This window comes from Sebastes umbrosus, chromosome 8 (assembly GCF_015220745.1).
Source record: "Sebastes umbrosus isolate fSebUmb1 chromosome 8, fSebUmb1.pri, whole genome shotgun sequence".
NCBI classification, from domain to species: domain Eukaryota; kingdom Metazoa; phylum Chordata; class Actinopteri; order Perciformes; family Sebastidae; genus Sebastes; species Sebastes umbrosus.
Genome location: NC_051276.1, coordinates 15,530,004 through 15,548,805, shown reverse-complemented (window position 1 = coordinate 15,548,805; position 18,802 = coordinate 15,530,004). Strand labels below are relative to the sequence as shown.

At 40.5% G+C, this 18,802-nt stretch overlaps 2 protein-coding genes across 6 annotated transcripts; one reads left to right on the top strand and one right to left on the bottom strand.

Annotated features, from left to right (window-relative positions):
- Positions 1-607: 607 nt before the first annotated feature.
- si:ch211-102c2.8 (trichohyalin) lies at positions 608-12,197 on the top strand. Of its 2 annotated transcripts, XM_037778493.1 has the most exons (30): positions 844-1,082; positions 1,882-1,957; positions 2,040-2,146; positions 2,236-2,290; positions 2,393-2,515; positions 3,957-4,511; positions 4,959-5,042; positions 5,149-5,244; positions 5,473-5,580; positions 5,684-5,765; positions 5,889-6,030; positions 6,258-6,350; positions 6,441-6,553; positions 6,654-6,780; positions 6,890-7,009; positions 7,457-7,570; positions 7,675-7,905; positions 7,994-8,056; positions 8,147-8,242; positions 8,411-8,512; positions 8,594-8,776; positions 8,864-8,995; positions 9,088-9,320; positions 9,405-9,531; positions 9,611-9,694; positions 9,786-9,997; positions 11,051-11,126; positions 11,227-11,433; positions 11,716-11,786; positions 11,840-12,197. In XM_037778493.1, the coding sequence occupies exons 2-29, from the start codon at positions 1,891-1,893 to the stop codon at positions 11,773-11,775; spliced, it is 3,792 nt and encodes a 1,263-aa protein (XP_037634421.1). In that variant the 5' UTR covers positions 844-1,082; positions 1,882-1,890; the 3' UTR covers positions 11,776-11,786; positions 11,840-12,197. The 2 variants fall into 2 exon arrangements, with proteins under 2 accessions (XP_037634422.1, XP_037634421.1); XM_037778494.1 differs by having other exon boundaries at positions 608-1,082; positions 3,969-4,511; positions 11,716-12,197.
- An 860-nt stretch (positions 12,198-13,057) lies between these two features.
- Positions 13,058-18,802, bottom strand: ccdc117 (coiled-coil domain containing 117). Of its 4 annotated transcripts, none has more exons than XM_037778498.1 (6): positions 18,676-18,802; positions 17,823-18,013; positions 17,665-17,712; positions 16,531-16,797; positions 13,847-14,014; positions 13,058-13,757 (listed from the first exon to the last, which is right to left on the bottom strand). In XM_037778498.1, exons 1-6 carry the CDS (start codon positions 18,688-18,690, stop codon positions 13,523-13,525), a joined length of 924 nt encoding a protein of 307 aa, XP_037634426.1. In that variant the 5' UTR covers positions 18,691-18,802; the 3' UTR covers positions 13,058-13,522. The 4 variants fall into 4 exon arrangements, with proteins under 4 accessions (XP_037634426.1, XP_037634428.1, XP_037634427.1 ...); XM_037778500.1 differs by having other exon boundaries at positions 13,058-13,754; positions 13,871-14,014; XM_037778499.1 differs by having other exon boundaries at positions 13,871-14,014; positions 18,676-18,801.

The window sequence follows — 18,802 nt, the reverse complement described above, 5'->3', positions numbered from 1 at the left end:
CCTGTGATTAGTCAAGTCTCACATCACAGGCTAGATTTTCTAAAGCCTGATAACAGAGCCATGAGGTGCAGAAGTCTAGTTTCCTCTCAGAACACTTGAATTACAATATGCTGAAGGGTTATTATGGAATTTCTTGCCCAATGACGTCAAAGACATTCTGCCTACTGCAGGTTTAAGGTAATATAAATAATATAGTAGGTCTAGTCCTAGTAAGCTACACAATGTAGTGTAGTACATTTTATTAGGTAGACAAAATAATAAATAGGCTACAGGAAATTACAACTAAACTGCTTGAGTAGAAGTTGTCACAGGTGTAAAATCAACCTGAGCTTCATTCTTTGGGCTGTATACTTTGCAGAATTGTTAAAGTGCAGTAGCTAGGCCATTTTAAATGGGGAGGGAGAAAGATTCAAAGATTCAAGATTCAAGCCCTTTATTGTCATTGTGTAGTACAACGAAATTAGATTGTGACAATCCCATAGGTGCTAATGAAAAGATAATACAATAAAAAAATAGATACAGCAATATACAAATATAAAAGATAATACAATATAAAAATACAATACGTATATTGATGAGATGACAGTTTTGCCAGATTGCAGTTTTGCCAGATTATTGCACAAAGTGTCCGTCAGATAATGATATAATTATTGCACAGCATCATAATTATTGCACAGAGTGATCAGCATATGTTATTGCACATGTCCATAACATAACAGTAGATTTACAGGCTTTGACTCAGGACAGAAGGGTGATGCCCCATTGTGCACAAAACAGGTATAAATAACTGCATTTTTTGATCAAATCTCATGTGACCTCGTCTGCATATCAACCCACATGATGTAGTGATCCAAAGGCACCATTTTCAGTCCTGCCAACTCTTCCTTTGGCGCTAATAGTACCGCTGTGCGCGCGGACAGTTCACCTCCCACCTGGTGCTCACCGAGTCGCGAGCTGTTTGACCGTTTCCAGGGCAACCTACTGACTTTCCTTCCTGTCAATCAAGACTCCACACTGCAGCTGTGAGCTTCAGCATGGAAGAGTTCAGCATCGATTTAAAGTCTCCACGGTTTCCCCTGAAAGTAAGTTAAATGATGCATGTGTGAGACAGAACAATGGGCAAGGTGGTGGAATGACTTAGGCATTTAAAATGTGTTATTTTTGTCTACATATAAGCTAGTTAAGGTTAATGAAATCATTTGGGAGTTTCAGACAGGCTATAGCTTCTGTGAGTCAGGTTAACTGTGTTTTCATTACATATTAGTGGTGTTATAGCTAAATACTCTGCACTTTTAAAATCTAAAATCCATTAATAGTAAAGGCTTAATAATCAAATGCTGCACTTTACTGTATTTTGATTGTTTTTATTATCCTTTTAATTGTTTTCTTTTAACTTATACTTCTATATTCTTTTATTCATTTTTATCTTATCTTTGTGCTCTTTTATCTTGCTTTTATATATGTAAAGCACTTTGAATTGCCTTTGTGTATGAAATGTGCTATATAAATAAACTTGCCTTGCCTTAATAATGGGATTCTTCTGAGTAGCCTGGGTTTAGAAAATAGTGGTTAACACTAGTGATTTTAGCTTTTAGGCTATTCAGTCATGGCTAGTCAAATGCTGCATTACAGTGCTCACTGACTTGTTCAGCTCTTGTAGGTTACTTCATGTTCATGTTGGGGAGTGGGAGAGACAGGAAGGCACAGGAATTTATAGTTTTCCTCGTGAAAAGAAGTCAACAAGCTATATTGTCTTTGGTTTCCTGGACAACTGAGCAACATAAACCCCCCCACTCCTGCCCAGTCAGCCTTAACCAGTGGTAGATACTGGGGATGTTGTGTTTGTATGGCACTGCTGAGTGTCTCTTTATTTGTCTTCAGCAATAGGACATGGCTGACAGAGGCCATGATGGAGCAGGCAGAGAAGCAGAGGACACAGATGAGCTTCTTTACACAGGTATTATTAGCAGTAATATGCAATATCTCACCCTCTTGGGAGTTTGCACCCACTCCTGTTGACCCTTTGCCTGCTTTCACAGATCTCAATGACAACAGCAGTGTGTCTGGACTGGACTCTCCTCCTCGCAAACTGGACCACTGTGACCTTCTCCTAGATGCCCTTGATGCTCAGCTTGGTCAACTGCAGGTCTGTGATTTTCATTCTGTCTTCCCGCTTGTTTGTATGTGTAATCTGGAATAAATGTTTTAAGAAGTAAGTGTGATTCGTGTGTACAGGTCCAGCCCCAGAAACGGCAGGCAATTTCCAGAGAGCGTGATTGCAATGATGCAGGTAATTTATGTCACAACACACACCTTAGACCAAATTTGGTGATTTTTCTTTTTTTTTTTTTTTTTTTCAGGTGATAAACTGTGTTTATTTATTTTTTTCTAGCTCCTCTCAAGTGGAGTCAATCTTTGAGCAAAGACACAGGGCTTGGGAGTACAACTCAAACAAATGACACTCCCATGTCGTGTCTTGATTTCATACACACTACGATGATAGAGCAAACATCAGGTAATATTTCAATATTAATATCATTAGATTTGTAATTGTTTTAAGCCAAATTCTAAAAAGATGATAGGTAAATGTCCTGCAGTAATAGAAATAATAAGTACTACTGCTTGTCCCCAGGCTTTTGTCAACTAGTGTGCTTGAGTTTGCTCAGATGAAAACAAAAAGTGCAATCCGTAAGATGTGTTTATGCTCAATAACCCGTTTAATATTGGTGTAAGCCAGGTGTCTTGATTGGGTAAACTTTGGTTTATATCAGTGGTTCTCAATTTAAGGAGCCAGCATATGGTTGAGGGCCACATAGGAAAAGTGCACACATAAAATGAAATATCTTTTTCATCTCATTTCCACATTAAACTGCAGAGTTATCCACTGAAATCCACTTTATTTTTTTATGAACTTTTTATGGCATACTATACTTTGTAATTTTAGGACATTTAATTTAAAAAAATGTTATATCATACTATACAATTAAAAAAAAAATTAAAAAGTCAAAGTATAGTACCTCGAAAAAATAAAAAATCATAGTACAGTATGTTGAAAAAATAAAAGTCATAGTATAGTAAGTCAACATTTTTTTAAAATTGTAGTATAGTATGTCGAAAAAAGCCATAGTATAGTATGTCGTAAGAAAAATCGTAATATAGTATGTCGAAAAAAGTCACAGCATAGTGTCGAAAAAATAAAAAAAAATCATAGAATAGTGTCATAAAAAAAGTCATAGTATAGTATGTCGAAAAAATTAAAAAGTCATAGAGCCATAGTATAGTATGTGAAAAAAAGTTATAGTATAGTATGTTGAAAAAAATGAAAAAGTCATATTGAACTATGTTGAGAAAATAAGTCATAGTATAGTATGTCGAAAAAAATGTAAAAGTCATAGTATAGTATGTCGAAAAAGTCATTTAAAATTCATAGTAGTCATAGTACAGTATGTACTGAAATTAAAAAAGAAAAAGACATGGTAAAGTATGTCGAAATAAAGTCGTAGTATAGTTTCTCAAAAAAAAAGAAGTCATAGTGTATAGAACGTCGAAAAAAGTCATAAAAAAGTCATAGTATGGTATAACAAAAGACACAGTATAGTATGTCAAAAAAAGTAATTTAAAGTTCATAGAATTGTGTCAACAGTCATAAAAAATAATACCATAGTATCACGAAAAAAGTCATAGTATAGTATGTCGAAAAAAAGTAATTTAAAATTCATAGTATTGTGTCAAGTCATAAAAAATAATACCATAGTATCCCGAAAAAAGTCATAGTACAGTACATAAAAAAAGTCATAGTATAGTTTCTCGAGAAAAAAAAGTCATAGTGTATATAGAACGTCGAAAAAAGTCATTTAAAATTCATAGTATATAAAAAAAACTCATAGTAAAGTATGTCGAAAAAAGTCCCAAAACTAAGCTTTTTCTTCACACAAAAGCATCCCATCTGTCTTCTGCTCTTCCCCCAGAGAGGAGCAGAGGATGCCGTGAAGGTCCTGTCACTCATGAGGGAACTAAACTGAAATTAGACAGAAGGACAAGAGACAAAGAGGAATTAGAGTCTCAGAGGGAGCAGGTCATCTGGAGGCTCGAGAGGCTTCTTGGAGACACCTGTAACGATGAAAGGATGGCAGGAGAAACTCACCCTCCATCAGACAGCATCTGCACTGAGGATTTTGTCAGATGCTTCAGAGACGAGATGGTCGAATTGGCATTGCCAGCGAGTAATATGCAGCAACTAGACAAAGAGGAAGTGGACGAGAGGACAGAGATATCTGACTGTGACTCTTTCCAGAGTAAACAAAAAGAACACAGTATTATTAATGTCGACGGAAGAGGAGCAGCAACGACTGGGAAAAGCAGTGAAGACACACAGACAGCTCATTATTGTCAAAGAAAGCAACTGGAGAAATATCTTTATGACAGCCATGGAGTAAATACATCATGCAGTGAGAAAGCAGGAGCTGGAGAGAGATACAACACACCACAGAAGCTTGGTGATGATAGCAGCAGTGAGTACTCTCTTTACAAATTCTTACTGTGGATATCTATAGTGCCCAGAGGATTAAATCTTAACGCACATCACACTCACATTGCCTTGGAATTTACTGAGCCCCTTCATTATCCTCAGAGGATGTGATCTTTTGCAGTACCTTAATCCCAAAATATCAACTTTACACGTATTTACAATGAAATTTACAGAGCACATTCATGCCTGCAAGGGGATGAACCCTTTACATTTTAATGACCCTATTGCCTTTCCTGAAGTGCCACCCAAAGGAAAAACTTTACATCTGTATCCTCAAGAATAACACAATGAGTATATCGTTTGAACTAGCACTTTTTTGGGTTATAATTTACAATGCACCCTCTATAGCACACCAACCTTCCTCTAGACTTTTATTCATTTTACTTTTATGGGTCCTTTACACCTTTTTTTTTTCTCTCTCCTCTTTCAGTCTTGCACAGAACAGAGGTTGTAACAGAACATGAAACCCTGCGGCAGATCAACAGCCGTTCTCCTACGGCCAGGTGCTTGGCAGGTAACACACACAGATTACACTGCACCTAGAAAGCACAGTCTAGCTAATCCTCTTGGAAATTCATTCCCCACTAACAGTGATTATAGACTGCTTGTTTCTCTTATAGGAGTACCTGTTTGGAGTTTTGACACCGTGTCCATTGACAGTGACCTTGACTCAGTCTGCACAGAGCAAGTCAGGCAGCATATTCACAGACGACCAGGTGAGAGACTGTAGAAAACTGGGAGGGAAGCAAGTCTCATTTTAAAATGACAAAACATGTTCATATATAAAATATCACCATTTGAAATATAGCTACTAACAAAAGAGCTGACAGCACAAACTGAAATATTTAAGAGATAATGCTTGAAAACAAACTATTTAAGTAGTAATAAGAGTACTAAAAATATGTAGGAAATTACAGTTAACATCATTTGTGTGATCCCTTCAGGATGGCTCTCTCTCATTGAGTCTGTCACAGGCATGGATGACTACTGTACGAACCACAGCGACTATGACACCCCCACACAGGAAGAAAGTGAACCTAGATCTACATCAGGTAAAGCAAGATCTAACGGTGTATTCCTTTATGAGTCCATAATAACAAAAGAAAAAAATGAATCTCTAAATGTCACAGAATTTGCCTCTCTTCGTTCACAAAGGCCAAAGATCCTCTAATGGAAATGTACACAACAGAAGTCCTTCTGTCCGTAAAGCACAGCGTAAGAAGAGAGAAACTTACAGGTAAACCAAACGGAAGATTTGAAATCATACTGAACATTTTCTTCTCAGTGGTCTGTGCAATTTTAAAATGATTATTTTGCATATATCTCTGACTTGTACACTGTGCATGTTTGTGCATCGCAGACGTGTGTGTTCTTTGGGTGACAATGACAAGGACACAGATGAGGAAATGAATCACTGGAGCAGGAGATGCAGAGAGAAGACATCCGAGAAGATGCAGTCTGATTGGGCCAAGATGAAAGAGTGGCTCTCTACACTCCGACAAGTGAGAATGAGTCTCCCTGTGGATTGTAATATCATATCTTATTAGTAATTTGAGAAATATTTTTGTATCAACAGTATAGATTCTCCTGTGTACATGCTCCCCAGGCGCTTTACAGCATCCCACTGCTCTTAAGGATGGGTTAAATGCAGAGGTCAAATAAATGTCATGTATGTACCTGTATGTATAGGACAAATCTAATAAAATTCAAGTTTGTGTGTCTGGTTTAGAAATGTGAGAAAGAGGAGAAGACACTACAGAAGAAGAAGACTCAGTTAAAAGATGTTGAGCTCTCCCTCTCTGAACTTCAACACAGACGAAAGGTAAAGTGTTGCATCTTATGTACAGTAGGTAATCAAAACACTGCGTACAGAAGTCTCACTAATACTCACAGTTGTTGCTATATGTCCCAGCATGCCTTGCAGGAATTAGAGCGACTGACTGTAGAGACAGCAAAGATGGAGAAGGAGAAGAGGACTCTGGAGTTCGTTCTGAGAGACAGCAGGGCAGAGAAAGACTCTATTAGGTATAAAACCCGAAGCTGTATCAACATGGTAACATCACATTGCATTAACATAATTCTGTGCTATAAAAAGGATAGTAATACAACAATGAATGTGTTGTAGTTGCCAGCTGCATGAGCTGCGGAGGCAGAGAGAGTCCTCTGTCCTCGAGGTAAGAGACATGGAAGAAGAACTCTCAACCCCGAGTCATTGTAAACAGACTCTAAAGGATGGAGCCTTCATGGAGAGGGTAATGAATCCAGCAATATGTCTATCAATCTTGGTTGTGTTCAGTCTTTGCGTTCAGGTTTTTTCTAATTACTATAATTTTTTTTGTTACTCCACTGCTCGACCAACAGCCCAGTGTCGTAGTGTCCGTGCTGGAGAGGGATGAGATGGAGAGACAGCTGGATAATGCCAAAACAGAACTGTTTGCTGAACAGCGACGTGCAAGAGAGAAGCTGGAGTCCATGCAAGAGGTACTGTGTTAAGGCCTATTGAGATCTATATTTATAACTATAATGACAATTATAAACCATGATATGATTAAAATATATATTTCATGTTATTAAGTGTTCACACTATAAAGATACGATTTTTAATAATATAAAATACATCATCCAAAATTATAATTACATTATTTTTGGTTTGATGTCAGAGTGAAATAATAAATACATTTTCAGCCAGTCAAATAATAGGTAGTAATGGGTTTGTTTGCAGATGATATTATGTTATGTATTCAAACAAGTTTACTTAATGAATGATATTGGCCGATACCCAAAGCCCAGGTATCGCTATCGGTATCGGGACTGAAAAAGTGTCTATACTATAGGGAGAGAAACTACAGGGAGAAAGTGTTTGTTTTGGTGTGAAAGACAGATTTACCTTCTGTATTTGAAAATATCTCTGGTGTGATCTCGGAGCAGAAGTTGGAGGAGACCCGTGAAGAGCTCCAGAGGGTCACGGAGGCAGAAAGCTTCCTGAGGAACAGGTGTGCTTCTCTGGAGGAGAAACAGAGGAAGAAAAAGGATCAGATCGAGGTGACACTTAATGAAATTATACTCTAATTTGTAATACAAAAAAAATCCTTGTTTATGTTTTCTAACTATCCTTACTATTTTTTTGGTGTATCTCTTTCTGTCAGGCAGTAGAGTTTCACATAGGCAAGCTGCAGGGTGAACTGGGAGAATGCCAGATCAGAGTGGGCACTCAGGAGAAGATGTTGGCCCAGAAGGAGCTGCAGCTGCTAGATTTACAGGAGCAACGTGGGGCCTTACAAGCAGAAAGAGATGGACTGAAGGGGGAGCTACAACACCTGAAAACCAAGCATTGCAATGCACTGAAAGAGGCCCACGAGCAAGCTCAAAGAAAGACGGTAAGTGCTGTGTTGTTTTAAGTCTACAAACCATGTTTTTTATAATGTAACATTAACAGGTAATTAAGGTTTCTCTGTTTTAATTCAGGAGGCCACATTGAAGCAGCAAAAGAAAGAATTGGCTTTGGCTCATGAGCAGCAAATCCAAAAGGTGACAAACATGTCTGCAAAACTAAAATATGTATTCTTCAAGTGACATCATCAGTTTGATGAACAATCCCTTTGGCTGTTGTGTCCTCAGGTTAATAAGCAGACTGAAGAGGAGAAGTTAAATGCTTTGAAAGAACAAGCTCTGTCTCTCACACGACACACTGAGTCCTTGAAAAGTTCCCTTCAGGTCAGTGTGTTTCCCTGAACATATGAAATCCACTCTTATGTAATCTGCAACGTTTGGGTGGCATTAGTGGATATCGAAACCTAACTTTTCTGTGTTCTTTTCATGATTATACATTCAGCAAGTAAAAACACTCCATACTTTTCATGTGATCCTCTCCTATTCTGGCAGCTAAAGGAGGAAGAGGCAAAGAAGCTGAGGGCTTCTCTGGAGCAGCAGCAGCAGGAGGCAAAGCACCGTGAAGAGGAGCTGCATTTAGAAGCTTTGGAAAAGGTACTTTGATAATCCTCTTCCTAAATTATACAATATTTTTTCCACACGATTGCATGTTATGCACAGTATGCTTCCATTTAGGTGCACAAAGCAATAGAGGACGAGAGGAGGAAGTGGGAGGCAGAAAAAGTGGAAGCAGTGCAGGTGCACTGTGGGATACTGGAAGAGCAGAATAGAAAGAGCCTGGAAAGCATGAGGAGTGAGATGCAGCGGGAGAAGAGTAAAGCACTGGCTCTTCAGCATAAAGTGGTGGAACTAAAAACTGTAAGATGACTCAACCATTAAATAAATCAGAAATGTATTCAGATTGTATTCTGATTTATTCTCTATGATTTTCTTTTTATCTGGAAGAGAGTGCAGGAGATGGAGAGTGAAAGCTGTGCACAGCAGAGAGAGCAGGAGTCTTTGCTGGCTGTTATTTGTAAATCGCTGAAAGAGGAGCACCAGACCGAGCTGCAGAAGTTGCAGAGACGGATGGCACAGGTGCAAGAAAACCACAGAAAGCAATTACTCGCACGCACATAAAGAGGTGTGGTGCTGTAGACGAGCTGACATGGTGTGGTCTGTGGTCACAGGAGAGTCAGAGGGCAGTGCTGCGGCTCAAGCAGGCTGTTCAGCTGGCACAGAAAGAGGCCGAGGGGCTCCGGGTGATGTCGGAGGAAAGCGAGAGCAGCCATAACCGAATCACAGCTGAGCTGGAACAGCGGCTCAGGCAGTGGGCCCAGCAGCTGGGAGCAGAGTGCCATCATCTACACCTCTTAGTGGAGCAGAGTGGAGCCAAACTAAGTTCTGTGCAACTACCTCACAGGTATAAATTCCTGCTCTGGTTTTAGAAAGACGTGACTACTTTGTAAGCAACATGATGTCATTCTGATGCCTTTGTATTGTGCAGTCCTTCAGCAGCCGAGGCTGTTACAAACCTGGCAACACTAAGAGAGCAGATAAAGCACTTGGTCAACCATCTACAGGAGGAGCTTGAGTCACAGAAACAAACCACTGAGCAGCTGAGAAAAGACAAGGTATAGTTTAGACTTTGCCTCCTGTTTGCAAATACAGCACATTAAATGTATACATGACTATAAGTTCATATTTTGTCAGGAGCGAGAGTTGAGCATCCAGAGGCAACAGCTGAGGATGGACAGAGACCAAGCCTTGGATTCTCTAAAGGAGCGTCTCATTAAGGTATCAATTTGACACACTTTCTAAAGCTCATGTCAGACACAGAAAACTCATCACTCACAGCATTAATATGCAACATCATCTGCTTCTGCAGGAGCACATTGAGGAGTTAAGCAGTCTGAACTGGCCTCATGTGTGTGATGGAGGAGCTGAGGGAGGAGGAGCGGCAGCATCGCTACGCAAACAGCTGAAGGCCAAAGACCTGGAGCTCAGACAGGTTCAGAGGAGCATGGGTCAGTGGAAGGAACAGACTGCAGCTCGTCTGGCATGCAAGTTCGAAGAAGAGTTAACAGCTGAAATGGAAAGGTAACATGCAAACAAACAAACTAAGTCAAAATGCACATACATTTTGTTCTTTCAAAATTTAAAAGGGATAGTTTGGGTGTTTTGAAGTGGGGTTGTATGAGGTACTTATCCATAGTAGGTGTATTACCTACAGTAGATGACCGTACACCCCCAGTTTGGAGAAACAGACAGGAGTACAGACACCAAAGCAAAGCAATACGTTGCTGTGGACGGGTACGGCAGCAAAATGTATTTTAGTCACGTAAAAGAAAGGCTCACCTAAAAAATAAAAATCAATATCCATTTAAGTGTATGTTATATATAGAATATTTTCACCGCTTCATCTTGCCGTCAGAGAACCCTTTCCTTCTTTTCGACGGGGAACTGAACTGAAAGTGAAACTTGTCTATGCTCTCTTCAAAGCCACCAGACTCCGTTGACAAAAACAGTGTAGATAAGTTTCACTTTTGGTTCAGTTCCACGTCAGAAAATATTCTAAATATAGCGTACACTTAGGTGGCTAAAATATGTTTTGCTGCCGGCACCGGCCACAGCAGTACATTGCTTTGCTTCCCTGCAGGTACTCATGTCCGTTTCTCCAAGCTGGGGGCGTGCCGACCGTCATCTCCTGTAGGTAATACACTGACTATGGAGAAGTACCTCACACAACCCCATTGGGAAACACCCAAACTATCTTTAAGCTGTGATTTCCATACTATTTGGAAATGTGAAACAAATTTGCTCCTCCCTCAAAAATGGCCCAGAATCCAATAAAACTTAACAGAATAGAAATCAAAAGATATTCTGCTTTTCTATATTTAAGTTTTGCTCTAATTTTTGCTATCCCACAGGTGCAAGACAAAGTTGTTAAGGGGCAGGTAACTGGTTTCTGATGACATACTAACCAGCTGTCTGTCCTTACAAGAGCATGATCTCACCTCAACTCACTGCGATATGCGTTATGTATCATAGATGTAACATTAACTCTACATGTAAACCTAGAACTCCTTCACGTAGTTATGTCAATCATTCACAACCATCAACTTTTCAAATGCAGGTTTCTTTGTTTTCCAGAAAACCATCTAAGTCTCGAGAGGAGAGGCAGAGGAAGCCTGAGAGGCCTGAAGGAGAGAGGACGCTTAGTTCAAAGGTAAGCAGTTTACTACATCAAGCTCTAACAGATACGTAACCTCAAGACATTCAATATAAATCTATTTATTGACAAAAAGCACTTGTCTTTTCCCCATCAGGAAGCTCAGCATTCAGTTTGCTCTCCCTCCCTCCATGTTGTGGACTCTGCTGCCTCCCACAGTCCCTCAGACGTGGCTTCATTTAAGCTTCTCCGTTACCTCCAGAGCAGAGTCAAGCAGCTCCGTGTAGAAAACCAAACCTACACCTGGAGCCCGTCGCCTGCTAACACAATCCCTTTAGATTTATCAGGATCCTATCTTTCAACAGTGAGTGCATTGTTTTAATAGCCACTAGCTGCATTCAAAGCAACAACCAAACTGCAGACATAATGCAAACTGCTGTTGTGCTTCTAGAGGACAGAGCTAGTTGTCATTTATAAATGTAAAAAATCTGATTTGAAATCCTCTCAGTCAAAACAAACCTAAAAGTACTTCTAAATCTGTTAAAGACAGAAGAGAAAAATAGTATTGTAAATGGGACATTTTCAATATATTTCTGTGCTTGTCTTCATAAAATAATAATATGTAATACTGGTGTCTCCTTTATAGATCACTCAAGGTCAAGACGTTGCTGGGATTCACTCATCAATCAGGACAGTCTCAAATTAAGAACATGAAACGTGTGTGTGTGTGTGTGTGTGTGTGTGTGTGTGTGTGTGTGTGTGTGTGTGTGTGTGTGTGTGTGTGTGTGTGTTACACACACCAGTGATACCATGTAATGCATTCCAGGCTATTTTTTCTGGCCACAGAAATTAATCATTTACTGTTACATGTGCTGAAGATTGCAGATTTCTAAGCAGGTCACAGTGACAAATGACACAACTAAAGATTTGGTCATTAAGTTCACATTCCTCTGTGTTAAGGCAGTCAAGTTTTATGGCTTAAGGTTACAATGAACTCTGAATGAGTGATGAACTGACATTTAACAGAAAGATCATGTGAGTTACGTCAGAGAACCTCATAAAGCTGACAGGTCTTTGTGGGAGTCCTTTGTATAGTCATAAATTGTACAATAAAAATGTTGGGTGGATTTCTGTTCAAGTTCAAACTTAATTATATCATTAGCATTCAATATAACATCTTAATTAACTTTGCAAAAATGTCTATTCTTAAAGCTAGGGTTGGTAATCTTAAGAAACTAGCAAGAGTACACTGGATTTTAAAAATGATCAAACTGAAAAACCCAGCCCAGTGTTGCTAACTATTTTCCAATGAAAGCAGCTAGCAGCACTAGCTCCAATAGTCCCTAAATCGAGCGAGAAAGTCACCAAGTCGGCAACACTGACAGCGAACATGGCAATTTTTAGTACTCACAGCTGTCCGTTTGTGGAAGACTCCGGTGATGTGCAATGAGTACACGGGCAGACAGACATGGACAATGTAAAAACAAATAAAAAGTCACAACACTCGACGGCTTGTTGCAATTCTGGTAATGTATATATGAAAATACAATCAAATCATCAAAAAGGTGCATGTCCATGACTTCTTTACGAATTTGTCAAAGCTCACAGAAGGCGTACTTGCTAAGCACTGAAGATAATCTTTCTACCACAACGAGTACAACAGCAAGCAGGAAGTCATGCTTTGAGCAAAACACAACACAGGAACAATATTTGGTGTCCTGTTTAACAATGCCCAGAGGCTGAACATAAAAACTGTACAAAATTCAGACGCTGCACTGATGTTTAACAAAGAGCGTCATATTTACAGTACATCAGTGTTGTTGGCTAGGCTTTGGCAAAATAATGAACAAATTGTCTTATTTCTAAGAGCAAAGATTAATTCTGTAAGTTATATAAAATTGGTTATGTAAGGCTGTCTACAGAACTTTTCAAAGTCTTGAGATCATGACAGTTGTCTTAGAGATTTAAATAAATAATAGTGTTGTCAAAAATATCTAAGTATTGATACTGAATATTTGAAAGGTTCAATACTCATTTTCCACTGTATCGAGCCAGCTACCCTTTTGTTCTTGGAATCAAAAATTCTATGCCCTCAATGTTGTTTCAATTTTTCCCTGTGGTATCAAATACCGATATTCTTCAAGGTATTGTATTGAGGTTAGAAAATCCAGTATTGTGACAACACTAATAAATAAAACTGATTAATTAGATCAGTGTTTTTGTTACATCTTACATATGGTTGCTTGGGATTATAGCCCAAAAACCTAAACTGGGTGACTGTAAAGCAAAAGACGTGTTGCACAAACTTTCCAAAACAGCACAATATTCATGTAAAGCCAGCGTGCCTCGCCAAACTGACCAACTTAAAGTGGTTCTGAGTCCTTTATAGTCTCTTGTGCGACTGCATTTCAAGTCTTTTACTTTGGCATGGCTTTTCCAGTCATCAAGCACCGTTACATTTCCATATCCTCCTCTCCAGAGCTGTGCGCCACAGGAAAGCTGTACAGAGAGGAGTGTGTGTCTGCAGGTGGACTGGGGGGGCTGTGAGGGGTGGGAGATGGACATGGAGTCGGGGGTTGCCGAGACACTGTCTGTTGTTTACGCGGTTTCTGTAATGGGCCCTTTCGCTTCCGACAGAAGGGATCGTCCGGTGGCCGCCACAACACCAGCTCCATGCAGGACTGGCTCCTAAAGGTGTGAGGAAGAGACAGGTGAGACAAAATAAACACTGTGTCAAGGAGGAAACAGCAGAATACGAGTCATCTACTTCAAGTTACTTCATGAAAATGAAGAGAACATACACAGACTGGGCAACTGTGTGCGGCAGGATGTCGCTGATGCCGCGCTGTAGACCTTCCTTCAAGCTGTCAGAGATTACCAGCACTGGCCGTCTTGGGGCCGGTTCTACATCCAGATCTTCATCCTCGTCATCCTCCAGTGTTATTCTGTGATACATAGGGGTGTAACGATACGTTTTAACAACGACGCGATATGATTTCCATGGTTCCGATACGATTCATGGACAATATTTGGCTCATCTAGAGTGATACAGGCAGGTTTTTCTTGTAAGGGAATCAGGGATAAGTAAACAACGATTAATGGCAAATACATACACCTTTTATTTGAAAATAATAAAAAGTGCAACTGCAGGATCTGCTGATTCAGTCCTCATTTTCAATATAAACGGTAGAGTAATAATACAGTGATCAACCGCTTCTAGTGATCAAACAGTTTGGGACAGAATCATTCCTATACATAATTAGCTTATAGTAATCAAGTAGTCCACCTACAGTGTTCATTTTGGGATCTTTTCATACATGAAAACATACGGAAAAACATTTTAAAACTATGTTAGACTAACGGTAGTTGAATTTCTGTTTTGTTTTTTACTTTACTCCTTTGATAATTTGCTTCGCGGACCGTCTGCTTTCCGGCTGGATACGTGAGGCTGATGCTGCGTGTACAATGATATAACGGCAAAAAGGTCATTTTCTCTGAGTGAAAAAACGACAGCGCCTGAGGGTGATAGTGCCTGAAACTCTGCCGGCTACTGGGTGAGAGAGCGAGGAGTCCCGGCAAAGGGGCGTCGTTCGTCTGTATGCTCGCGCTGCAGGACAGGTGTCGTGCCAAAAAGTGACTGTCCGCCAAAAATTGATTTCCACTCTTGAGCGCATGCAGCATGTCATTTGCGTGATATAGGCAATAATAGGCTACTATTGTTTGCGATAATGTGTTTGGAATGTCTAATATCCTTTTTTTTAATTTGGAATTAGACTGTAATTATAATGATTTACGGATGGGTTGTAGAAATGATCTCCTTTGCATTATGACTATGCATTATTTTACCTGCTCTGTGCCCTAGATTATAAACCAGCCCATTACTTTTCACCTTTACTATTACCCCGGACATACAGTTATGTGTATTTGCACATAATGACTGTTTGATCCAGATAATAGTAGCGGTAGACTATAAACTGGTCGATACTGCTTTAAGATGCTGCACGTGAGTGGAAATCAGTTTTTGGCGGATGATCACTTTTTGGCACAACACCGGCATAGCTGGCGAGCTGGTGCATGTCAATGACGTTATACAAAGGGAGAGTGAACCGGAGTAACGTTTAACATTTCTTTACTAATAAAAGTGATAAAAAATACATCCATGTAACGTTTCTGGTGTTTAAATACAAGGTGCAAATTCTCCCTCTGTTGACATTATTGGGTTGGAGTTCTGTCTAGGGGAGCCACCGTTATCTGTACAGCTGTGTCTGTAGTAGGGACCATAGAGCCAGTTGCCGGGGCAACCAGGGTCAGAGATGCCAAAGGAACCGATGAAGTCAAAACAGGATAAGGGTAAAACACTGAGCACCAGGGAGGAAGGCCAGAGTTGTGAGGCTTTCATGCAGAGAGCACCTCAACGGTGACCTGAGAATTGCTCCTTGATCAAGCTTCAATAAACCTTCTGTGTAAGACATTAACAGCTCCGGGGACTCTTCCTTCCTATTGAGTTAACTTGTGTATCAGAAATTCCACCACAGACCTCACTGTATAAAATGACCTGTGGTGACCTCTAGGATAATCACAGCCTCATGAAACATTACAACCACAAACTACAGACCTAGATCATTCAGAGTATGGGTGGCTTTCCTGGCTATATTGACAATAAGGGGGTTCCTGAGCAGAAGTTCAGAAAGAAGTTTCCAGAACAGAAGTGTTCGCCATCCAATCACTGAGAAACATGCATTTCTTGCAGAAAAGTGAAAATAAAGTTTTTTATACCAAATCACAGCATTGCTTTTTCTATGGTGTTCCTCAAGGTCTTGGTGTCTTAATGTGGTATTTGGGAGGGATTATTAATCATTTTTATCAATTCTTTAGTGGTAAACAATGGTTCAATTTAGCACCAAATCTGTGTAACAAATGGTATCAACCCAAAATTGCTGCACAGATTTATGAGATATAAGTGAGCATGGGAATGACGTTCAAATACTTCTATCATGATGTTTTAAGCCCTTATACACTTTCAACATTAATTTTAATGAATTCATTAATTCATGTTTATTTCTGATTTATGACAACTTGACACACAGTGCTACAAATTAATCTTCAGGTTCTTAGCTTTCAGATGATGTACACCACTTCTATGTGACATCTACTGTTGACCTGCTATCTCCCCTTAAAGACCCTCTATAGCCCCCTAAAAAAGACAAAAACAGGTCTATTGTGGGTCTCAGAGGGTTAATTGAAAACTTTGAATGAATTGGAAAAATCATAAATTAATTGAATCATATATTAATAATTATACACAGTATAATTTTTCCATCCAAATCAGTGACATAAAGATGATAATGTACAGCCAGCGCATCATTGTTGTTAAATAAACCCCTTCAGGATGCTGCAAAACCCCTCTGCCTTGCCTCAGGGTGCCGCATCACCCTGTCTGAATTTATTTCATATTGCATACCTGTCTTCGATCTCCTGAAGTTTCCTCTGAGCTGCCTCTATCTCCATGCAGGAACTCTCTGTCTCAGGTCTGGGCAGAGCAGAGGGGGGCTGAGGCAAAGTTGAGGGCTGAGATGCTGGGCAGGGCTGTGGAAGTGCAGGGCTGGCTTGCTGTGCAGGTAAAGGAGGGCAGCTGTTCGCTGCAGGCCAGTCATGACGACTGTTTGAGTTCTCTGAAATGTCCAATTCTGCCTCGACCATTAACCTCCTCCTTTTAGCACTGCATCCCCTGAGAAAACAGTACGATATTCATCACAACACTCATATGTGGCTATTACAAGCATTGTCAAATGTTAAAGGGACTGTTTATAACTTCTTACACGTATAAATCACCCGGGTCGGTGTCTCATGCGCTCACATATGTGCGCTCGCGTGTGGCTACGCTGTTCAGACAAGACTCCAACACAAACTACACGGAAGCACCAACACTGCAAAGTTATATCTAGTGAAGCCCGTCTGTTAAACAGTGTTGGCCGCGGTCGGAGGACGTGGGGGAGACTGTAGCTTTGGTCTCCAGGGCCGGAGTCTCTGCTGTATTCTGCTCCTCTGCTCCGCTGCTTGCCTTCACTCAGCTCACTCCACCTCACATGCATGCACGCACACTCCACACTGCAGAAGACTTCGTAGCTCTGAGAATATCTAGTGAATGTACAGTGGACGTTTACGCAGAAATAACTGCTGCAGCTCCTACTGACCAACAGAGGTTTTCCGCGTCTTGTGAAGTGACGGGGCTCCGCAGCGAGAAACGCTATCGTCTCCGACCGAGTGCCGGTGACTCCCCTGTTCCCTCCGGCCGCGGTCGGGAGGCTGAAGCAGGAAAAGCCAACACTAGGATCAGCAGTGATTCATGGAGAGACCTTCGTCTGGTCAGCTAACATTACTGCCAAGCAGGTGAAATATAGAGTGATATTGTGGTTTTAGCTGACGTGTGTCGCCTCACTGTTTTGAGCGATGCTCGTTCATGTCTATGTAGAGCGAGCAAGCGCGAACCCGACACTGACTTTCGTTGACTTAACGGCCACAGGTGTCGCTGTTAACAAGCAATTCTGATTCTTACAAACAGTCCCTTTAAGTAAGACTCCAATCTCTCACTTACTCATCGTCCACTCTCCTCCTGTGCTTCCTGAGGCATCGTGTCTCCCAGCTGTTTTGGAACAGAGACCAGATGTGTCAAAACACAATAATACAACATGTCAGGTTAAGATTGAAAAGATAGGGGGATTTTGCAATCCCTAAAATCATCAGCTTACATACTTGTTAGATAGAGTTGCTCTCTGTAGGTGGCCAGACGTACTTGGAGATCCGAGGTCAAACTCAGGAAGGCTTGTGGGGCCAGAAAATGAATACATGGCTGGCAGAAACCCCAGTCCACTGCTGGTGGGAGCAGGGTGATGCATGGTGGTCCAGTCGGTGAAATGATTTTGAAGACACACACACAAACTGACCTGATAGATCAGTATTGATACCAATCAGATGTTAAAGGATGTAACCTACATGACGCACAACAATCTGTTTACACTGAAGACTGATCATCTAGCTAGCTACATGTAACCTTAGTGTGATGTTAACTGGCTTTTATCATAACGTGACACGGCAACACACGATAACAGCTTCATCCCTGCGCTGAATAACAACTTTGACTGAGTAAACCAGACAATATATATATATATATATATATATATAAGTTAGTTATGTAGTAACAGACCTGTGCAGCTGCCCTGCCCCTTCGTGTTGTTGTTGTTGTTTCACGTTAGCTAGTCTCCGTCAATTCACACTGTTTAACTCCTTCATAATCCCATTAGCAAACAGCAACAGGCTCGGCATGCTCAGGTCTTACTAACTTAATGTTTGAAGCAGAAATAAACCCCCTACATGAAAGGTCCCTGTGGCGTGGACTGCTTGAATGGTAGGCTGGGTTAAGACTGACGTTACTTAGCTATTCAGAGAAAAAGTGCGTTCTAGAATGTGCGTACGTTACGTTAGGTGCATTGTGGGAGTTGTAGTTAGTGAGGACAAACGGCTCAAAGTTTGTGTTGAACACTCGGTTAAGACACAGAAACAACTTTAACCGATTAAATATGTGTTGAAGCATTAGCAGGTTACTTACATTAACACATGACATTGACTAGCATTAGCTGAAATATCGTTTTCACTTCACAGCCGAGTCTTGTAGTCCGCCGCCGTCTGGAGGCAGCTAGTGACCGGAAGCGGAAGTAGATAAATTAGTAAAGTTT

Excerpts from the sequence above, each read along its gene's own strand:
- si:ch211-102c2.8 (XM_037778493.1), top strand. The coding sequence starts at position 1,891 with ATGGCTGACAGAGGCCATGATGGAGCAGGCAGAGAAGCAGAGGACACA. Across the intron at positions 5,043-5,148 it reads TACGGCCAGGTGCTTGGCAG|GAGTACCTGTTTGGAGTTTT; the intron begins GTAACACACACA and ends TTTCTCTTATAG. Across the intron at positions 6,554-6,653 it reads GCAGAGAAAGACTCTATTAG|TTGCCAGCTGCATGAGCTGC; the intron begins GTATAAAACCCG and ends AATGTGTTGTAG.
- ccdc117 (XM_037778498.1), bottom strand. Across the intron at positions 14,015-16,530 it reads CTTCAGGAGATCGAAGACAG|AATAACACTGGAGGATGACG; the intron begins GTATGCAATATG and ends TATGTATCACAG. Across the intron at positions 13,758-13,846 it reads GTTCTCTTCATTTTCATGAA|GAGCCAGTCCTGCATGGAGC; the intron begins GTAACTTGAAGT and ends TCACACCTTTAG.